General features: G+C 31.2%; 2 protein-coding genes across 10 annotated transcripts in view; one reads left to right on the top strand and one right to left on the bottom strand.

The window, feature by feature from the left end:
* The first annotated feature begins 1,144 nt into the window (after positions 1–1,144).
* LOC131940709 (large ribosomal subunit protein eL36-like) lies at positions 1,145–9,260 on the top strand. The gene is made up of 4 exons (XM_059299466.1): positions 1,145–1,245; positions 8,149–8,248; positions 8,392–8,526; positions 9,136–9,260. The coding sequence occupies exons 2-4, from the start codon at positions 8,150–8,152 to the stop codon at positions 9,229–9,231; spliced, it is 330 nt and encodes a 109-aa protein (XP_059155449.1). The 5' UTR covers positions 1,145–1,245; position 8,149; the 3' UTR covers positions 9,232–9,260.
* Positions 9,261–10,377: 1,117 nt separating this feature from the next.
* Positions 10,378–18,204, bottom strand: part of LOC131940710 (multiple C2 and transmembrane domain-containing protein 1) — a 129,869-nt gene continuing 122,042 nt past the window's right edge. For 8 of the 9 annotated variants that reach the window (XM_059299471.1, XM_059299470.1, XM_059299472.1 and 5 more), the window contains 10 exons: positions 17,802–17,904; positions 17,528–17,629; positions 17,246–17,320; positions 16,951–17,070; positions 16,490–16,615; positions 16,016–16,063; positions 13,203–13,312; positions 12,776–12,885; positions 12,555–12,652; positions 10,378–12,085 (listed from right to left, as the gene is read on the bottom strand). In XM_059299471.1, the coding sequence (XP_059155454.1) occupies positions 12,017–12,085; positions 12,555–12,652; positions 12,776–12,885; positions 13,203–13,312; positions 16,016–16,063; positions 16,490–16,615; positions 16,951–17,070; positions 17,246–17,320; positions 17,528–17,629; positions 17,802–17,904 (961 nt within the window). In that variant the 3' untranslated portion in view covers positions 10,378–12,016. Of the gene's footprint in view, positions 12,086–12,554; positions 12,653–12,775; positions 12,886–13,202; positions 13,313–14,501; positions 15,346–16,015; positions 16,064–16,489; positions 16,616–16,950; positions 17,071–17,245; positions 17,321–17,527; positions 17,630–17,801; positions 17,905–18,204 lie in introns of those variants that run through there. The other variant, XM_059299473.1, reaches the window with a different exon arrangement.

The following is an 18,204-nucleotide window of genomic DNA, read 5'->3' on the forward strand; positions in this document are numbered from 1 at the left end:
GTGACAGTCTATATAGTATTTCTATTTTTAAAACTGATTTATTATTCCTATGCTTATTAACCCCCTTTCTTTTAATACCCATGCTACATTGTTTCATCTACCAATAAGTAAGTTGTCCAAACAGGCATAACATGCAGCCTTTTAAAGTTAAAGATTGTTTCGGCTACTTAAACCTGCCACAAATAGTATGGACTAAGGAAACTTGAGCCAATCTTGCTGAAAAATTAGCTAATCTGCATCAAGCCACTGAGAAAAAGAAAAACCATTCAATAAATGATGTCTTTTTTATTTCTATGATTGTTTGTCCTTTTGTGTGTTCAACACAATCAAGCACCACTCCAGATCTACATATGGTGCTAACTTTGGAATAACACTGTAAGTGTGTAAGCTTTATGTATCATTCTTTAAAACATCAATAATTACAAGATGTAATAGATGACAGTCAGCAGTTCCATTTATTAACTCCTATTACTTTGTGTATTTTTGCACATTGATAGCATTATATACAAATTATAGGTTGTTGTTTTTATTTTTAAGTATGACATTATCCATACACAGCTCTTAATTTAATAAGTAGCATATTATGCCTTAGATGTCAAAGTGAAGGATTCCATTTTGTTGGCACAGTAAAACATGCAAAGACTTTTTATAGGTTTAGTCCTGCTCAATTTATGTTTCAAAACAAGTTTTTCAACACCAACTTAATACTTCTAAGTTTAAACCAGCCTAAAAAATCCCCTCAAAATAGCAGTTTTCTTGAATAAGTTATAGGTATATTAACAATTTAAAATACAGACTTTTTAACTTCTTAAGACTGCGAAAGAAAGGCTAAAATTCCGCTTCTAACATTACTGTTAAGAGAAAAAAAAAAAAAAAAAAGTAACAATGACGTCACACTTTGAACACCCCCCCCCTTCCCCCTCATCACACGACATCATCACGAAATAAACAATTCCAACCCCCTTTCCCGCATAACACTCCCCCCCCCCCCCCAAATAGAATCTAAAAATTATACTGAGTTTAGACCTAAACTATAGGCCACCGGTATAGTCTTAAGTCAAATATGTGTCTAAAGCCTGTTTAGTATTTAGTATTTAGATCAAGGGGCCTAGTTATTAGTTAATATTTAATAATAAATAGAAAACCGGAAGTCAGATAAAAATTACATTCGCTAGGCCAAGGGAGACTACACTGCTTCCTTTTAACTCTCAAGCCGTCAATAAAGGAGGCACATACCAGTTTAGGGTAAGAAATCCATCAACATCTATTTTGTTTGAGATTGTTAAGGGTCCAATCTTACTATTTCATGAAGCTTCACACATGTTTTACTAAAGCTTAAACTACAGAACTTTAAACAAATCACGATCCACCTCTTTTCTTGCTTTTAAAATTCATAACAGATTAACTGCACAAACCTGATCATTCTATCGAAAGTAAAGCTAGCGTTGTATTATTTTTGGCACCTGTAGGCTACTTTTTAAACTTAAATAATTCGGAATCCGGTAAAATCTTAGTTTAGCGTCGTAAATTCCAACGTAGCTAGTAATGTGCGATGAAGGTAACTAATGAATATTTCTTTCATTTGGCCATAGATCTATTTATTAGGTTGAATTATGGATTTTTTCAAATAAAATATTCTGTTATTTCAAATACACCATTAAGTTCCTTACCCCTTAAGAGAACATTTGACACCACATTTAAATATCTAGCTTATTCGGTTGACGAGAAAAAAGAGAATTTGAAAATTTAGCTAGAATGGAAAATGAATGACAAAACAAGAATCTTGCTCCTGGACCGGCATAACATGACGCCGTGAACTTGTGTGCACGAGCTTTTAATTCCCGCCACGGTAATTGCGTCAGCTTAGGTCATTTACTCACCGGAAAATAACAAAAAGCAACTGGTTGATAATAAAACTTAGATCTAGTTATTTTATTATTTATTAAATTCTACTCTACATTTTATTCATACCATTTTAAGAAATAATGAACACCTACATAAATCAAACGACCATAATAAATATTTTTATTTCAAATTCTAATTTTAAATAATAAATATGCATAAAATAATATGATAGTAATAGTTAAGATAGTTTATAAATGCAAATACATTTTACACTCAATCACATTATATTGAGTCAACAGTGTGGCAGCTGAGGTTCATACATGGTATTAGTGTCTTTTTTTTTTACATTACATTTTTTTCATCTTGAAAACATGACGTATGTGATTTTTTAAAAATAAAATCTCCAAACATCGTCACTCGCGTGATTGCTTGCTTATGTTTACTATCCTGTGGATGAAAAATCCCACCACGGTCGCGGGGTCACCGTGACTTCAGCAGGCCTACAGTACACGTCATAGAATGAACACGCGTACACGAGATGGTCGGTGTCTTCACTTCTCTCTCTCTCTCCCCCCCCCCCCTCTTCTTCAAGCAAATTGAAAAAGAGACCTACTTCCCTACTTCTGGTCATTTTTTTTAGTTCGGTCATTTTTTTTTTTTAAGTTCGGATATCAGGCATGCTAGACAGCCAGCTGTATAAAAAAAATATTTTTTAAACTAGATCTACGTCTAGCTTAAAAAAATAAATAAATAAACGCTTAAAATGCCCGTAAACAGATTATTTAGCGCCAAAAAAAAAGGCCGCTGAACGAGCATTTTTTACAATACGCAGCAATGAAAAAGGCTAACGGCCAATCAATTAAGTCTAAAAATCGCCCGTAATTAGGCCTAGCTCTGAAAAAGGCCACTGAACGAGCAACACTGATTATATAAACGAATAGGCCACGCGGCGTTGACGAGGTCAACCACCGGTCACGAATGCAGCAACGGTCGGCCCACAGTGAAGAAAAAATCAATATACTAATAAAATTACTAATACAATAATAATGTCTATAATTTTACTTTTTCCACACATGCTACAATTGATTTATAATTAAAATACTAGACTTAACAGTTCATTCCGTAAAAAACAAAAACTAGTTGTTTCAGTCTGGCAACTAGCGTAACAATGACGTCATGATACTTAAAATAGCGGATAGAAATGTCAGCGTGGGTACCTCATCCTCGAGGAAGATTTTAGAAAAAGTAATCAAAAATTCTGTAAATATACATGATAAATATATCAATTATATATTAATGTACAGTTAGTCGAGCCGTTTTCCCCGTTAGTCGGTCGTTTTTGGCGGCGGTTCAGTTTTTACGGAGAGTGCTCCACTAGAAATCCTCTCATTATTTACAACCACGAATCTTGCGATTTTTTCTGGCATTCTAAGGCATATTATCCATTTTATTAGCAATTTGCATTAAAATAATGATGAGAATTTGCGATATAAACAGTTTTTTCATTTGTCGTGGATGGGACCCCTAAAATAAACGGAAAAACCGTCAGAAAACGATGCGTGACGTTTCAGGGTCAGAGGTCAATCCTGCCATCTAAGCAATGCGCCAGACTAATATTTATGTCATATTTTACATAACATAACAGATAATTGAATAACAAATCACAATCCAAGACCAAACCAGTCATAAATATCCTGGAATAAACTTTAAACTCCCCCCTCGAGACAACAATGAGTAAATACAAGCAGCGGCCATGTTTTAAAAACAATAAATTGTCTATTCGCATGTCTTTTGTGTTGATTTTGTGGTTTAATATGATTGTTTTGTATTGTTTTAATATATGCCGGGGGTCGTCCATAAATGACGTCACACTCGTAGGGGGGAGGGGGTCCGTAATTTTGTGACGTTGTGTGATGAGGGGGAGGGTGAGGGGTTCAGATGGTGCGACGTCACACTTTTGCATTTTAAAAAAGCAATGTTACAAAACGAATTTTAGACGTTATTTTGCGTTCTAAAAAACTGTTTTAATACATTGTAATAACAATTGATTAAAATACTCTATTCTGACAGAGTTCAGACAAGATTTTGGAAAAATATAGCTGTTTAAAAAAAATTCAACTGCAATTTTGAGGGGGGGGGGGGGGGTTGTAGGCTGAGGTGTGACGTCATTTTAGGGGGGGGGGGTCTGGCTTTTTGTGACGACGTGTGACGGAGGGGAGGGGGGGGGTAAAAATCGTCAAAAAAAGTGTGCATCCAAGACCACAACAATTGTTGGGAGGTCGAACTTTTGAACACTTTATTTGGAGTAAGCAAATCAATATTAGATCGCTCATAAATGACGTCGCTCTTAAGATAGTAATGAAAGCGTGCATTATTACAGAGCAAACATATGAACATATTGTTTCAGATAGAAATTGTGATTTGTGGTGGGGAGAGGTTGAGTAGAACTCAGCGATGTGATCTTGGAGACGGGTCAGGTTTTTTTTGTTGTGAAAACGGGATGGTTGTGGGAGAAAGACCAGCTGTAGAAGTATGACGCGTCATTCATTGGTGATCCATTTTCTCAGTGGGGACGAAAGAACTATTAAGAAGGGTCAAGAAATGTAAAAAGCTTGCCGAGTCGCATTTCTTGAACCCTACCTTTTTCATTCCCCCACTTAGCACATCGTCACCGAGTTAACGCTCGCACGTGACGTCATGTAGCGGTACCGCCGACCGTTAGGCTAATTTTATAGAAAAAAAACAAGCACTGCCTTTTTGACGCTTTTGCGACGTTTAGTTTGATTACATAAGTTGGTGTTCATTAAACAGCCCTAACACATCTATCACTCGTCCATTTAAACGTACGTAGTTATTTCTGCAAGCTTGCTATCTTGATACTTTCGGCCCTTTAAAAATATATTAAGCTCACACCGTATAGAACTAGACTACCCATATTAAGCTCCAAAAGAAGCTTGGTGAAAACAGGATGGCCGTCCGATTTTGTAGCTGCTCTGCGCTTTATAAAAACCACAATAAACGATAAGATGACACTTATATTAAAGTAAATAATAGTTCTGAATCTTGATACATTAAAAGTGATATTCGGAAATTAAGAGCCAGACAGTCAACATGATATTTCAATTTAAGTTTAAGTCCAAGAAAATAAATTTCCTCAAACGATGGAACATTACTAAATTTTCGCGCAGTTTAGCGAAATTGAATTTAAGTATTTACGTCATCTTACAAAGCGCGATAGCCTACTGGTGCTCTAACGCGGCCCATGCTAATGGCCGTATTCCTAACGCCCCGCATTAGACGCGGCTTATTCGTCGGCAGGCATTTGGTGGCAAGTCTTTTTGACGGGGATAATGTGTTGAGGCCGTTTTGCCAAATGTCTTAAACTAGCAGGCTTGCAACATTTGTGATGATTCGTTTTAAGCAAGGTATACGTAAACTAATGCTTATTTATCGTTATTTTGATTGAACAAAGCATTAGAGAGGTTCTCCATCAACCATCTAGGTATTTTTCCCCGTTCACCTCCTTTCATGAGACCGACACGTCATAATTTGCGGAGCCGCCTGAGTTGACGTCACAAATCTTCACTCACTCCCGTAGCAAATCATATGTGACATCATTTATGGACAACCCCTTAGCACTCACTTGGATACTTGATATTGACATTTTGACAACAAAGCCAACATGTGTCTGGCAGGTGGAGACTTGCAATCGACCATAATGACAACACGCACTTAAGGGGTGGACTGGCTCATTGTTTTAGATGATGTTTTACGAGGGAAGCTGGTGGATAATACATTTTGTCTCTCTGTATATATAAATGATGACAAACATTTAATGTTGTCAAAATTATGGTTAGAGATCTTAGATAAGGCAGAGGGAAGCGTAATTTTTTACATTATGACTTGTTGTGACATTGACGACAAAAATATGACGGAGGTTGGGGTTTAATTAAGGTAAAGAGAAGTAAAAAAAAATGTCATAAGTTACGATAGAATTACTAATTGATGAAAAGAAAAACCTGAAATGAAAATAGTGAACATTAAAAAATTTAAAACAATAAGAAAAAACTCACAACTATTTAGTAATAGTAAGATCAAATAAACATTAGCTTAAAAAAACGTGATTTAATACATGGATACAAGTTGCATCTCACAATGCTTCTAGAATTAATAAAGTTGTTTGTTAGGAAATTCACATTTAAAAAAAAATGCTTTGTAATATGGACTATACAACAAGACGATCATATTTAAATACATTTTCATATGAATAGAAATGAAAGGGAAGCTACTCTCAATAACATTTTCTTAAGATGGCTGCTGTTTTTAATAGCAAATTTACTATCTCGAACAGGGTTGATAAAAATTAATTTCAGGAAATTTAATTTGATTTAACCATCAATGGTGATCTATTATTCAATTATATATAATACTTTATCAAAATATACGAAAATATACTCATATTTAATGACATATTCATTAATTCACTCTCTCCCACATTACTAGTTTTGGCCGAATTTACGACGCTAAACTAAGATTTTACCCGGAATCCTTTCAATATAGATCTAGAATCTAGATCTAGAGTTGATTCTGTCAAACTAGGCCATCGGTAAAACTCCATTTTAGCGTATTTTATTCCCCGCTTATTCACACAACTGAAACACAAAAACTTTAGGAAATCACTCGGCCTTTTTCTTTATGACTTAATGAATTTTTGGTTTGGTTTTTTTAAATTAATATTGTCAAAATTTTTTGAGACAAATCCAAAATTTGGAATATTGAATGTGTACTAAACTAGATCTCTAGAGTCTAGCTAGATCTCTCTCTAGAGTGAAGTACCACTGCACGGTCAAAGTCACGAAGCGATCATATATGTTATTGCTTCGTATAATGATTTGGATGTTTTATACAAAACTACCGGTATCTGCTGTAGGCATGTCCATTTCTAAATATATCCAGGTTAAATTCTTCGAAGTGACTACTCGGAAGATTTTTCTCCCCAACGTCTCCACTTAGTCGGCAAAAGATAGCTCTGCCCATGCGCAGTGACCTATGGCTAGGGTTAAGGCTAGAATGAGGGTTAGGGATAGGGTTGGTGTTAGGGTTCTGCGGTTGTAAACACACACATGCGCAGTACCATAGAAAACATCGCCGCGAAGGCAAGTCGTAGTTTCTCTCCATTGCGTATGTGTATCTTATCCCGGCTAGCATCTGCCTAAATTCTTTTGTTTTCTCCTTCTGGAAGACGAGTTATTAAATTTTTAAGTTGAGGTATGACGTCAGCCGGTGATCCCAGTTCCCCTGGATGAAACCACTAGGTCAGGGATGAGACAAATAAAACCAACCAATCAAAGCTTTTTATAATTAGGTTAACTGTAAATAGCTTCTAAATATGTGCGAGACACTGTAAATAGCTAAGGCTATTAAAGCAACCTGAGAGGTGAAATGGGGGTGGCCGCAGCTTGGATAACGATTAGGGTGGTTAATCCTCGCCGCGTAACTGACTTGAGGTAAACTCGCCTAGATCTAGATGCTCTATATTACAAGCTAAGTCTAGAATCTGTAGGCCTATATCTATCCTCTAACTAATGATTCTAATCCAAGTGGTTTCCTAACATTTGTGTTTTTAGATTAGAATTTTTTTTTTTTTATAATTTGTATGTTTTTGCATTAGTATTAGGCCCTATAGCTACTACAATCAGTCCCTGATATATCTAGATTTCTAGATCTATTCACAAGTGCAGATCAGTAACTAGTTTTATAGAACACCTATTTAGATAGGGCCCAAATTCTAAATTGATTTTGCTAAAACTGGGCTGTCTCTGTAAATTGGTTGGACCCAGGTCCTTTATTGCAATACATTAGAGTTAGGCTAAGATTAGAGCTGCATTAAGCTACTTATAAGTCTTGGCTTGAGTCTGTTTTGAAATGTTTTATTCTATTTTTATCTTCTGGTTTTCCCAAGTACAAACAAAATCACAGAGTTAGGATGGGTGAGGATACCGATGTCTGATAATAGAGGTTAATAGTAATTTAGGAGCAATTTTATTTAAAAAAAAAACAAACCCCATGTCAAAACACTAGCAAATCCTTAAAGAACAAGTATAATCAACATTTTGATACAGTTAAAGCTGGGTCTGTGGCTATACATAAACTGACCCATGTCTAAATAGCCACTTGGAAATAAAAATGAAATAGGCCTTTAAAGTTCAACCATCCAGCTGTTTCTTGTTTTCTACCACAATTGTTTAGTTTCTACTTGTTTTAAAACCACATTTTCAGTCTTGTTGCTTTACTTTTTTTCAGAATGGGTGTCCGTTATAATTTAGCAGTAGGCCTCAACAAAGGTCATAAAGTAACTAAAATTGAAAGTGGCAGAAAGAACAGACCTACCCGTAGAAAGGGGGTGTGTATTTTTTCACGATTCTTAAGAATTATTCCTTTGCTTTTTTGTCTTTGTTTAATGTTGCTGTAGATTTAGTTTTACTTATTTTATAAGGCACAAGTCTTGAATTTTCTTTCTTCTATTTGCAAATTTAATATTTTCAGACTGCCACTAAGCATGCAAAATTCGTAAGGGATCTTGTTAGAGAAATTGCTGGATTTTCACCCTATGAAAGAAGATGTCAAGAGTTGCTGAAGATTTCCAAGGATAAGCGTGCTCTTAAGTTTTGCAAAAAGAGGGTATGATTTCTTATATATTTTTAGTTTGTATAATTCATTTACGGCATATAATATGCATACTATCCTGTCTTTCAAAGGTAGATTGATTATCAAATGTGTGTAGTTTGTAAATAGCAATAAAGTTGCAGTATTTGATTGATACAGAATCTTTGCCTCTCATGGAATAAAGTAAAATAAATAAAGACTGCCATTAAGTCAGACAGGATTACTTTTTAAATATTAAAGCAAGCAACAGTAAGAATGTTTAAATATTGTAGTATTGACTTATTAATCCAGTTTCCCTATTAACCAATGCAGTCTGGGCATAAAAACTTAATTCCTGAGCGAGCTGGAAAAATAGTAAACAATATATCATGAAACTAAAAGTATTACACAGAAAATGGTACAACTTTTTTAATTGTTTGTGGTTACATTGCTAAATAATTAATAAATAAAACTAATCCCAGAAAGATGAACAAAACTCAAGTTCTAATATTTCTGCCTGCAATTTCTGAGACAAAATTGAAATAAACACTATGAACTATTGGCACTGTTTTGTCTTCTTACATAGTTTGAATGTGTATCCATTTTTTAATATAAATATACATGAGTTTTTAAACCATATTTCAGTTGGGTACCCATGTTAGAGGCAAAAAGAAGAGAGAAGAAATGCAAGTCACTCTCCAGAAGATGAAGAGAGCCCAACAACAGCAACATGCAAAATAATTTAGTTCAATTAAAAAAAATTAATAACTTGTGTGTTTTCTTGTTTAATGAATGCTTTGCTGAAGAAGGTAAAAAGTTCAAGTGATATACATTCTGTCAAGTGGAATTATATTTGTTGCATAATTTAAACATTTTCAAAATGGATACTATGGTATTTTATGTAACTAGCGCACTGGGCTTCAAGCACCACAGCCTTTGGCAAACTGCTTCAGCTCTAACAGACCAAAATGATAAAAGGAATGATGCTTCAATGGGTTTAGTGCTATTCTAGGAATAGGTCACCAGCCAAATGAGCATTTTTGCTAGGAAATGGAAGGCATAACACCACATTATGAACATTTTTGCTAGGAAATGGAAGGCATAACACCACATTACAACTATAAATCAGGTAGTGAAATAGTATATGAATTTGATAGAACCTGAGCAGCTTATGGTGTTAAGACCAATAATGAAACTAAAAGCCTTGTACTTGAATCTGAGCCCTTGAATTGTTTGTGCAGACTTGTAAGAATTCAGGATGATTATCCAATAATAGACTTTTCCAAAAATAGGTGTGGTAGGTTGAAAGTAATATTTATTCTCAACTAGTATTGTTAGAAATTAAGGTTCAGTATGTAGTGGTTAGGATTAACATACAAAAGCAAAATATGTGTATTATAGTAACCGAACACCCTTATTTTAAGAAAATTCAATTATCTAACAGGTTTAAAAATTCACTTAGAATTTGATACAATAATATCTGTAATAGTATGACTGAATGGTCTGTTGTGGAAGGTTGATAAAATAGTCATACTTCATGGGTTATGTTGAATGTTTGCACATATTTCATCAATTTTTTTTTTTTTTTACAGATTTTAGTATTTTTAGTGCGTTATTTCAATGGACAAATATGGTACTAATCTTTTCAATCACTTGCAAGTCATAACCGGAATTCTTTTTATACCTTATCTCCTTTTGTTAATGCAACTTGGTATAGTAGTTTCTTGGTGTCATTAGAAATGGTTCATTATTGAGTTTTAAAATATAATTTAAGATTCACAAACCCACAGACTTTATGGCCAAGGTAAATGAACATGGTCTCTGTGTCCACACACATTCTGAATGATTCAGTACTATCAGACATTTATAAGGCATAACGAGGACAGTTATGTTATATTTTATTTATGAAAATAACATTAAGTTAATATAAAATATTGCAATTGTGCCAACTCCAGTTTAAAAAACTGAATTTCTTGACCATATTTAAATTTTCCTTTTTTTCAACCTGCATGCTCTGTCACAAAGCTATTATGTCAACAAAGCTTTAGTGACTAGAATTAGAAACTTTTTGTATTGATCACCTGCACACTACTAGAAGAAAAAATTCATAACATTGATACTTAAACTATCTAAAAAGGGGAAAAATTCATCATGCAGACATCAAGAGAATGTTTAAAAAAATACTTATTCAAATAGCTGATTATGTTTGGCTCTGGATTGCTAATGTAGCTATTGCACAGATGTCTTAAATCGAAATAGGAAACACGACAAATGTATTATAGCTTTTCTTAACTGGCTATGCAGATTGCTGAAGATGAACACTATTTTTTAACTAACAGAATTTAGCGAGACGAAATTAAGCCTTTAAGACTCAATGGAAGAGTGCTAAATTTTGAGTTTAGTGTTCAACAAAAATTAGCAAATTCTATTTCAATCGAGATTTGCTGCAATCAATAACATGGCCACTTGCAGTGCACCAAATAGCTTTCTTAAGTTTTTCCAGTGTGAAAATTTTAATCTGAAAAGAATAAGTGGCATCTAAAAAAGCCTTTTTAAAAGTTACAATTTGGATGCAATCCCCCCCTTTACCCAAAATGTAAAGTTTCTAACCAAATACAGTATGAATCAAACCCAAGTCAATAAACCCTTACAAATGTACTATAAAATTGTAAACGCTAACAGTAACAGGCCCACTTATAAAAAATTTCAGATGAAGTTTTTTTGAAAATAGCATTTGAAATTATTTTTGGTAAATAATGTAAAAAAGAATTCTCAGTGGTTTTAAAAAGATAACATATAATTGAAAATAATTGAGTTTCTAAAATAGAGCACTTTTGTGTCAACACACTTGTAGGTACCTACATTTAAAACATCTAATGAATGCTAGAGGTTTTTTTAGCTAATCTAAAGGTATTACAAGAATCATTATTTCAAATATCAGAGATGCTATACAACCGTTTATAAAACTAAATGACAATCATGGAACACAACTAAGTCAACAAAAATTACTGGTATGTTCATTCTAAAAAAGTCAGATTTGTTGAGCAAGCTTCGCTCATGTAACACCAAAATTAAATTGAGCTGAACACACAGGGCTTTTTGAGTTGATGAACATAAAGCAATTATATGCTGCCTCAACATAATCACACGACAATTTACTTCAATGATTACTTTTAACTTATATCTCTGGATTTCTTTAATCTAATTCTTCAAATTGATCTTTTGTCAACAAATAAATAATAGGGGAGGATAAATATAGGTATTCTTTTACAATGATACCTACATTTTTAAGGAAGGTGTGGTATTAATATTCCTGAGTTTAATACAAAATGTAAATAATTCCAAGAGCAAATTGCAGAAAAGTTAAAGATTGAAGAATTAAAAAAAAAACAACAATGTACACAGTATTTCACATTATATTTACAAATTTAGCAACAGAAGAAAAAGTGAGAAGAAAACGGCATAAATGTCAGTTAAAAAGTTGAATGTCGTGGAAGGCACATCATGTGGAAGGCATGACTCCCAGCTATGCTCTTTTCTTCTTTGAGGATGTGGTATTGGCTGGTATATCTGGTCTCAACTCTCGGTACTGAAGCTAAAAATATATTTTACATGCAAATGATTATGGCTGATAGCGACAAGGTACTTAATTGTGCAAAACTTGTATCACACTATGGAAGGGTTTTCAATTTATGTCCGTGGATCAGAAGAATATTATAGGTCTATAAAACTGCCCTTGATGTTCAATCTTATAAATTCAATTTACTATAAAGCTCTTGGAGTTGTTTCTAATGAAAATATAAGAGACAATAAAGTGAATCTCATAATTTATTAAAAAAAACTTGTTAAAAAAAAGTAATAAATTAATTAGTAACTTAAGTAACTTGGATTGTGTGGGTTAGAAGGTCAATAGTGAAATATATATAGTGTTTGATATTACCATTAAAAATTGCAATTGATTATATATCACTCATGAAAAACCCAGCTTTTAACAAATTGTATTCAATTAGAATATAAATTTATTTCCAAAAATCACAAAATGTGAAGTAGCACAGTTTTCTTACCAATTCATTGTCAGATGGAATGCGTGACAGAAAATCCAACAATTCATTATTAGAGATGGCGTTAGGTTTGCGTAGTTTCTTAGTAAACTTATTTATACCTGTAAGAATTATAAGTGATTATAATTGTTTCCTATTCTTTTAAATACAAGTAATAAGATCTACACACAGTTAATTAACATCAATTCAACTTAGCCTAATTGAATGTTTATTTTCTTACTTACCCCATGCCAATAACAAATATCTTAATGGAATGTAATAGAGTACAATAATTCCAGCACTCAAAGCTATCACAGCAAGGGCAGACAACCATGGTACACTCCAATTGAATGTGCTGAATAATTTAAAAATATCAAATGAATTGATTAGTTCAATGTGTTTTCCCCCATTTTTATGACTTTTATTTATGTATTATAGAACCCATCTAAATAAAAGATGTAAACTCTGATACAGGTTAAGTAACCCTAGAAATATTTAATTAACTGATGACAATGAAAAATACTGTAACCCTTTAATCAAGCTGTTACTAAATAACAACTTAAGCATTGATAAAAAAGATATTTAAGAAGCAAGATTTTAAGCTAAGAATGAAACATTATAGCAGGTTTATCATATTTTATCAACAATCAAGAAAATTATCTTGTGACTAACTTTTTAACTCTCTCCCCAAGGCAAGCAACTGTGTCAAGTCCTTGTTGCACTTGCAAACACACCTCTTGTATAGCATGGTATCTGTCCACTATACTTTTCTTTTCTTCTTGCTATCAAATAAAATAAATATTTAATTCATAATGCTGTATATATAGGTCTACTCTTGTGTGTGTATGCATATATATTCAGAAAAAAATCATTTCACAAGAACACAACTAAAAATGGTTTTGAGATGACATTATTATTAACTTGTAAGGCCCAGACACAATAGTAGAAGATGGATACATTAACATTTTTATAGCATATTTTGTGAATTAATGTTGAAAAAATCATAAACATTATCTAAAAACTGTTTTAATGTTATTTTTGATGACGAAATATTAAAATTTAGATATCTATAAATTTATATAAATAAATAAATAAAATATATACATGTATATAAAATATAAGCAGCGAAGTATTGTGTTATAACAGATATGAAATCGCATTTTTGCATCATCCACTTGCTGCAAATGGACTTATAGTATGTTTGCTGTCTGATACCTATTGTTGTTGATGTACAATCTCGTTATACAATACTAAGTAGACAGCTTTTTTTATGAAATCATATACACTATTTATAGAAAATGTTTTAAAAAATGAGAAAAACAAAATAAAAAAAACACACGGTGATATTAATAAAGGGAGATTATTTCCTATTCGTTTTTTTCTTCATTTTATATACTTCTTTTTTACAAATAGTATAGCTGTTTGATTAGCTGTTGGTAAATTTAATTTTTACAAAGGATTACAAAAGCAAAAATACTGTTCTTTCACTTAACCTATTCATTTAAAAGAGAAACTACATGGTTGTAGGTTTTAATGTGTGGTATAGGGAGTGGCAGTGGGGTGAGGTGTGTTTTGTGATGTTCCTTTTGTCCTTCAAAAAATAATTTTAATGGTACACTGTCACAAAGCACTTGTATGCTACTTATATATATATATATATATATATATATATATATATATATATATATATATATATATATATATATAAATATGTATATATATATATGTATGTGTGTGACAGAAACTTTTTCATTTCAAATGAAAAGGAATCAATTAAATATAATAACAATAAAGAAAAACTATAAAGTTTATATTAATCCATTTATAATAATTAATGAATTGGATCCTGTTATACTATGCATTGGATTCAAACATTATTTTAAGATAAAATCAAAGGCTTACGTACAAGTATTCAATTTTTAATGGTAAAAAAAATTGTTAATAGTGAAACTGGTAATATTTTTTAAATACATTTTTATGCAAAGCGGGTTATCTACAGAACAGAGAATCTATTAAATGACCTAAAGTTATCCACAATAAAATGGAGAATAAAGTTGAAAACCATTTTACTTCATAAAAAAAAAGTGTAATTTAAGAAATTTGGAATGTATTATTTTTCTTTTGTTTTTTATATTTTTAAAAACTTTTTTTAGGGTGGAGTAGCCTTGTCAGAGGAGGGTAGCTATGGTGTCGTATGAAAAATATAATCTCTCTGACAAAGTAGAATTAATCAATTTCTATTTGACTACCATACTACATCTGATTTATATGTATGTTAGTTTTTATGTATTCATAAATAGTTATAATTCTATGTAGATAGATCTACATGTGTTTTAAAATTTACTACACCATTAAGTCTACATCTACATTAGTTAAGCCAATATTTCAATCTTGTATACAAAACAGAAGTTTCAAATCAATATCACTACAATAATTGCGCGTTAATGTTATAGAATTTGAATTATATTATAAAGCTTAAAAAGGAGACTACTCTAGGTTTTAAAAAAGAAGATTATAATGTTCTGTGAAGTATAAAAATGAATTGATCTAAAAATAAGATTTTGGTTGTGATTTACACTTTGAATACAACAAGATTGATTGAATACATAGAGTGTATAAATGAAAATGGTTATAAGCAGTCAAAACTACTTGAGAGAGGTTAATTATGTAAATACAATTAATAAAAGCCAGTCTGCTATACCATTAGAAAAAAGACATTTGTTAAAATAAGCAAAGTAATTTGCAGTGCTGAAGTGTTCTTAATGAAAGTGGATATCTACAAAACATTGAAATAAGTCAACTTTACCTTCTTTGGCTAGAGAAAGGCAAGACAACATAATTATAAGGTATTAGTGCTTTTGCTAAAAAATTCTGGCACATATACCTTTAAAAATGTGTTATCTTTTTACTAAAATTTGTTTTCCCAACACAATGATTAAGTAGTTTAGGTTAGAAGCAAATGCAATTGTTAAATTCAGAATTTATTAATGTGTTTACAAATACTTTAGTTGAACTGAATTTTAATTTGACCTAGGCCAAAAAAAAAAAACCCTAAACAGAAATGATTAAAAAAAAATTAAAACTATTTTTTATTAGTTTTATATTTAATCTGGACACATGAACAAAAAAACAACTTATATTTAAATTATTAATTAAAATAAAACAAAGCTATTAATTTTTAACATAATACAAATTTACAAACAACAACAATGCTTTGAATGGTTCTAAACAAAATACAACTACATACATTTTAACAAGCTCTACATTATGTTTTGGGTGGGGCATCAATTGATGTACACATGTAGACTATTACATTTACAACCATGCATATATATATATATATATATATATATATATATATATATATATATATATATATATATATATATATATATATATATATATATATATATATATATATATATATATGTATATATATATATATATACATACCCAAAATAAAATCTAGCAACATTAAATGTTACCTTGTCTTTTTCATCTTCATCATCATCTTCATCCTCCACAAAATAGTCCTGTGAAGAATAATATAATGCAGTGTTAATAGCTATCCTCTAATATTTTAGAACTTAAAGGAGTTATGTACATACTTTGCATTTATGTAACCCATATTATCACTGTTTATATACCTAGGCTGTAAACATTATATCACAAGTAGATAGATGTGTGAGTGGCAGATAGTATATTAATGTTATATTTAGTGGGGTCAGCAATAGACAATTTATATACCATCTGATCCACATTAGGATCTAGTATTTTAAGTTCACTTTTAAAGAAATGAAACTGCGTGAAAATTGTTTAATACAAATAACATCTTTCACTATTTATAGACCTGTCAACAAAACTATAGATTACTGAACATTATTACTCTAGATATATTAAACTTGTGTATACAACTAGTATGACTAGAAAGTTTTGTACAAAAATACAGTGGTGCTTACATCTTCAACTGGTTCTTTCTTGAAACTACCAACAATTTGTGCAATGACTAAGTTCTTTATAAATATTAATAATAAAGAAATAGGCAACATGTACAGTTCAAAATTCCATACAGCCACAAGATATACCTGAAATATTCAGAACACATTTCTAATTAGTTCTAATGGGGAAATTAGATATAAATTACTAATGCTGTATGTAAATGCAAGTTTTCTTTACTTATGTACAAATTTGTATTTTATAAACTTTCTAGGCTTTGAATAAAGTTATGTCAATTTCTGTTTACACAATATCAATTTCAAGTTAACAGTAAAACAAATCTAGAATTCTGTAGTTTTACTTGTTTTTTAACTGGTTTGTTGCGTTTTTATGATGAATTATCTAACAGGCAGTGATAGTATGATATAGTAAATGATGAATACAACCTAATCTGAAGCAGTGCTTCATGTTGGATAGGACTTACTATGAAAGCAGTGATAGTACGAGGTGGTGACTGCCAATCAAAGCAGCTCTGAATGAATCGTCCTGTATCAATAAATACACCAATTATCTGAGAAACCCTATTGATGTTCTGTTTCATTGTCTGGTAAAGTAGATGTATATTTGATTAAATTAAAGTTATCAAGTTTGTAAAAGAAATTTTAAACAAAATTTCTATGATGAACAAATAATATTCAAGATATCAAATTATAAAAATGTTCTACACTAGAAAATACGTGATAAAAATATAAAAACTATTTATTTAAAAAATGTCTTACTGATATTTTAAACTTTTGATCAGGTAACATGAGTTTTTCTTCTTTGGGATTTACGGTTCGTATTGCTGCCTTCAACTGCAAATCATATTTATTCAATATAAATAAAATAATTGTATTAATACTATAATTTTACATAATTAAAAACTATGATTTATTAATTCATTATTAAGAAACATAATTTGTATAGCAAATAAATGAATTACATATAGTAACTTCAAAACTATAAATGTATATATATAAATGTAGCTATAGATTATGAGTAAACTAGAAAATGTGACGCACATGGTTATACACCATATCCATTTCTAATAGGATGGCACCTTTGGTTTTGTGTAGAGTTTTTCTATCTTTTAAGGCATACCATCTTCTTTCTCCATTTTTGATCTGAAAAAATATCAAATTTATATGCATAACAGTATCAATATCTTTTTTATTGAACCATAAAAAATAATTATAATTACCACACAAATTAATTTAGGCTAATTGAAATAATTCATCAAAATTTTTTGTAAAACCCAAAAAGTGGGTCTCAGTCTTATATCAAATGTAGGCCTACCCTTAACAAAGGTATTGCAACTTTCCCTAGAAATTCAACTTTTTTATTTCGATCCTCATCATATACAGTTACTTCCAACACTGAATGTATGTCTTTCACATTGCTGAAAAATCAATTGAATGACATATTTTTAATTGCTAAAACAATTTGTGGTATAGACGTCACATAGCAGAAACAAAAGAATGTATATCTTTTTAAACTGCTCAACAGAAATAAGTTATTAAAATAAAACATATGCTTTTTTTATATATTTAAATATTGAAAAAGGAACATGAAAGACAATGAAATATTATAGTAGCCTATTTGCAAATACTTAGTTGAAAATAATGTTCCAAACTCTGATTTTTAAAAATTCACTGCTAACATTTTAAAATTTTCAAGAAACATAATTTAAGATGTAAAA

Source organism: Physella acuta, unplaced genomic scaffold (assembly GCF_028476545.2).
Source record: "Physella acuta isolate Inbredline_101_S28 unplaced genomic scaffold, ASM2847654v3 ptg000325l, whole genome shotgun sequence".
Lineage (NCBI taxonomy): Eukaryota > Metazoa > Mollusca > Gastropoda > Physidae > Physella > Physella acuta.

What these genes read in the sequence shown, in the direction of transcription:
- LOC131940709 (XM_059299466.1), top strand. Translation starts at nt 8,150, where the DNA reads ATGGGTGTCCGTTATAATTTAGCAGTAGGCCTCAACAAAGGTCATAAA. An exon ending in GACCTACCCGTAGAAAGGGG is followed by an intron (nt 8,249 to 8,391) that starts GTGTGTATTTTT and finishes TAATATTTTCAG; the next exon opens with ACTGCCACTAAGCATGCAAA. An exon ending in TTAAGTTTTGCAAAAAGAGG is followed by an intron (nt 8,527 to 9,135) that starts GTATGATTTCTT and finishes ACCATATTTCAG; the next exon opens with TTGGGTACCCATGTTAGAGG.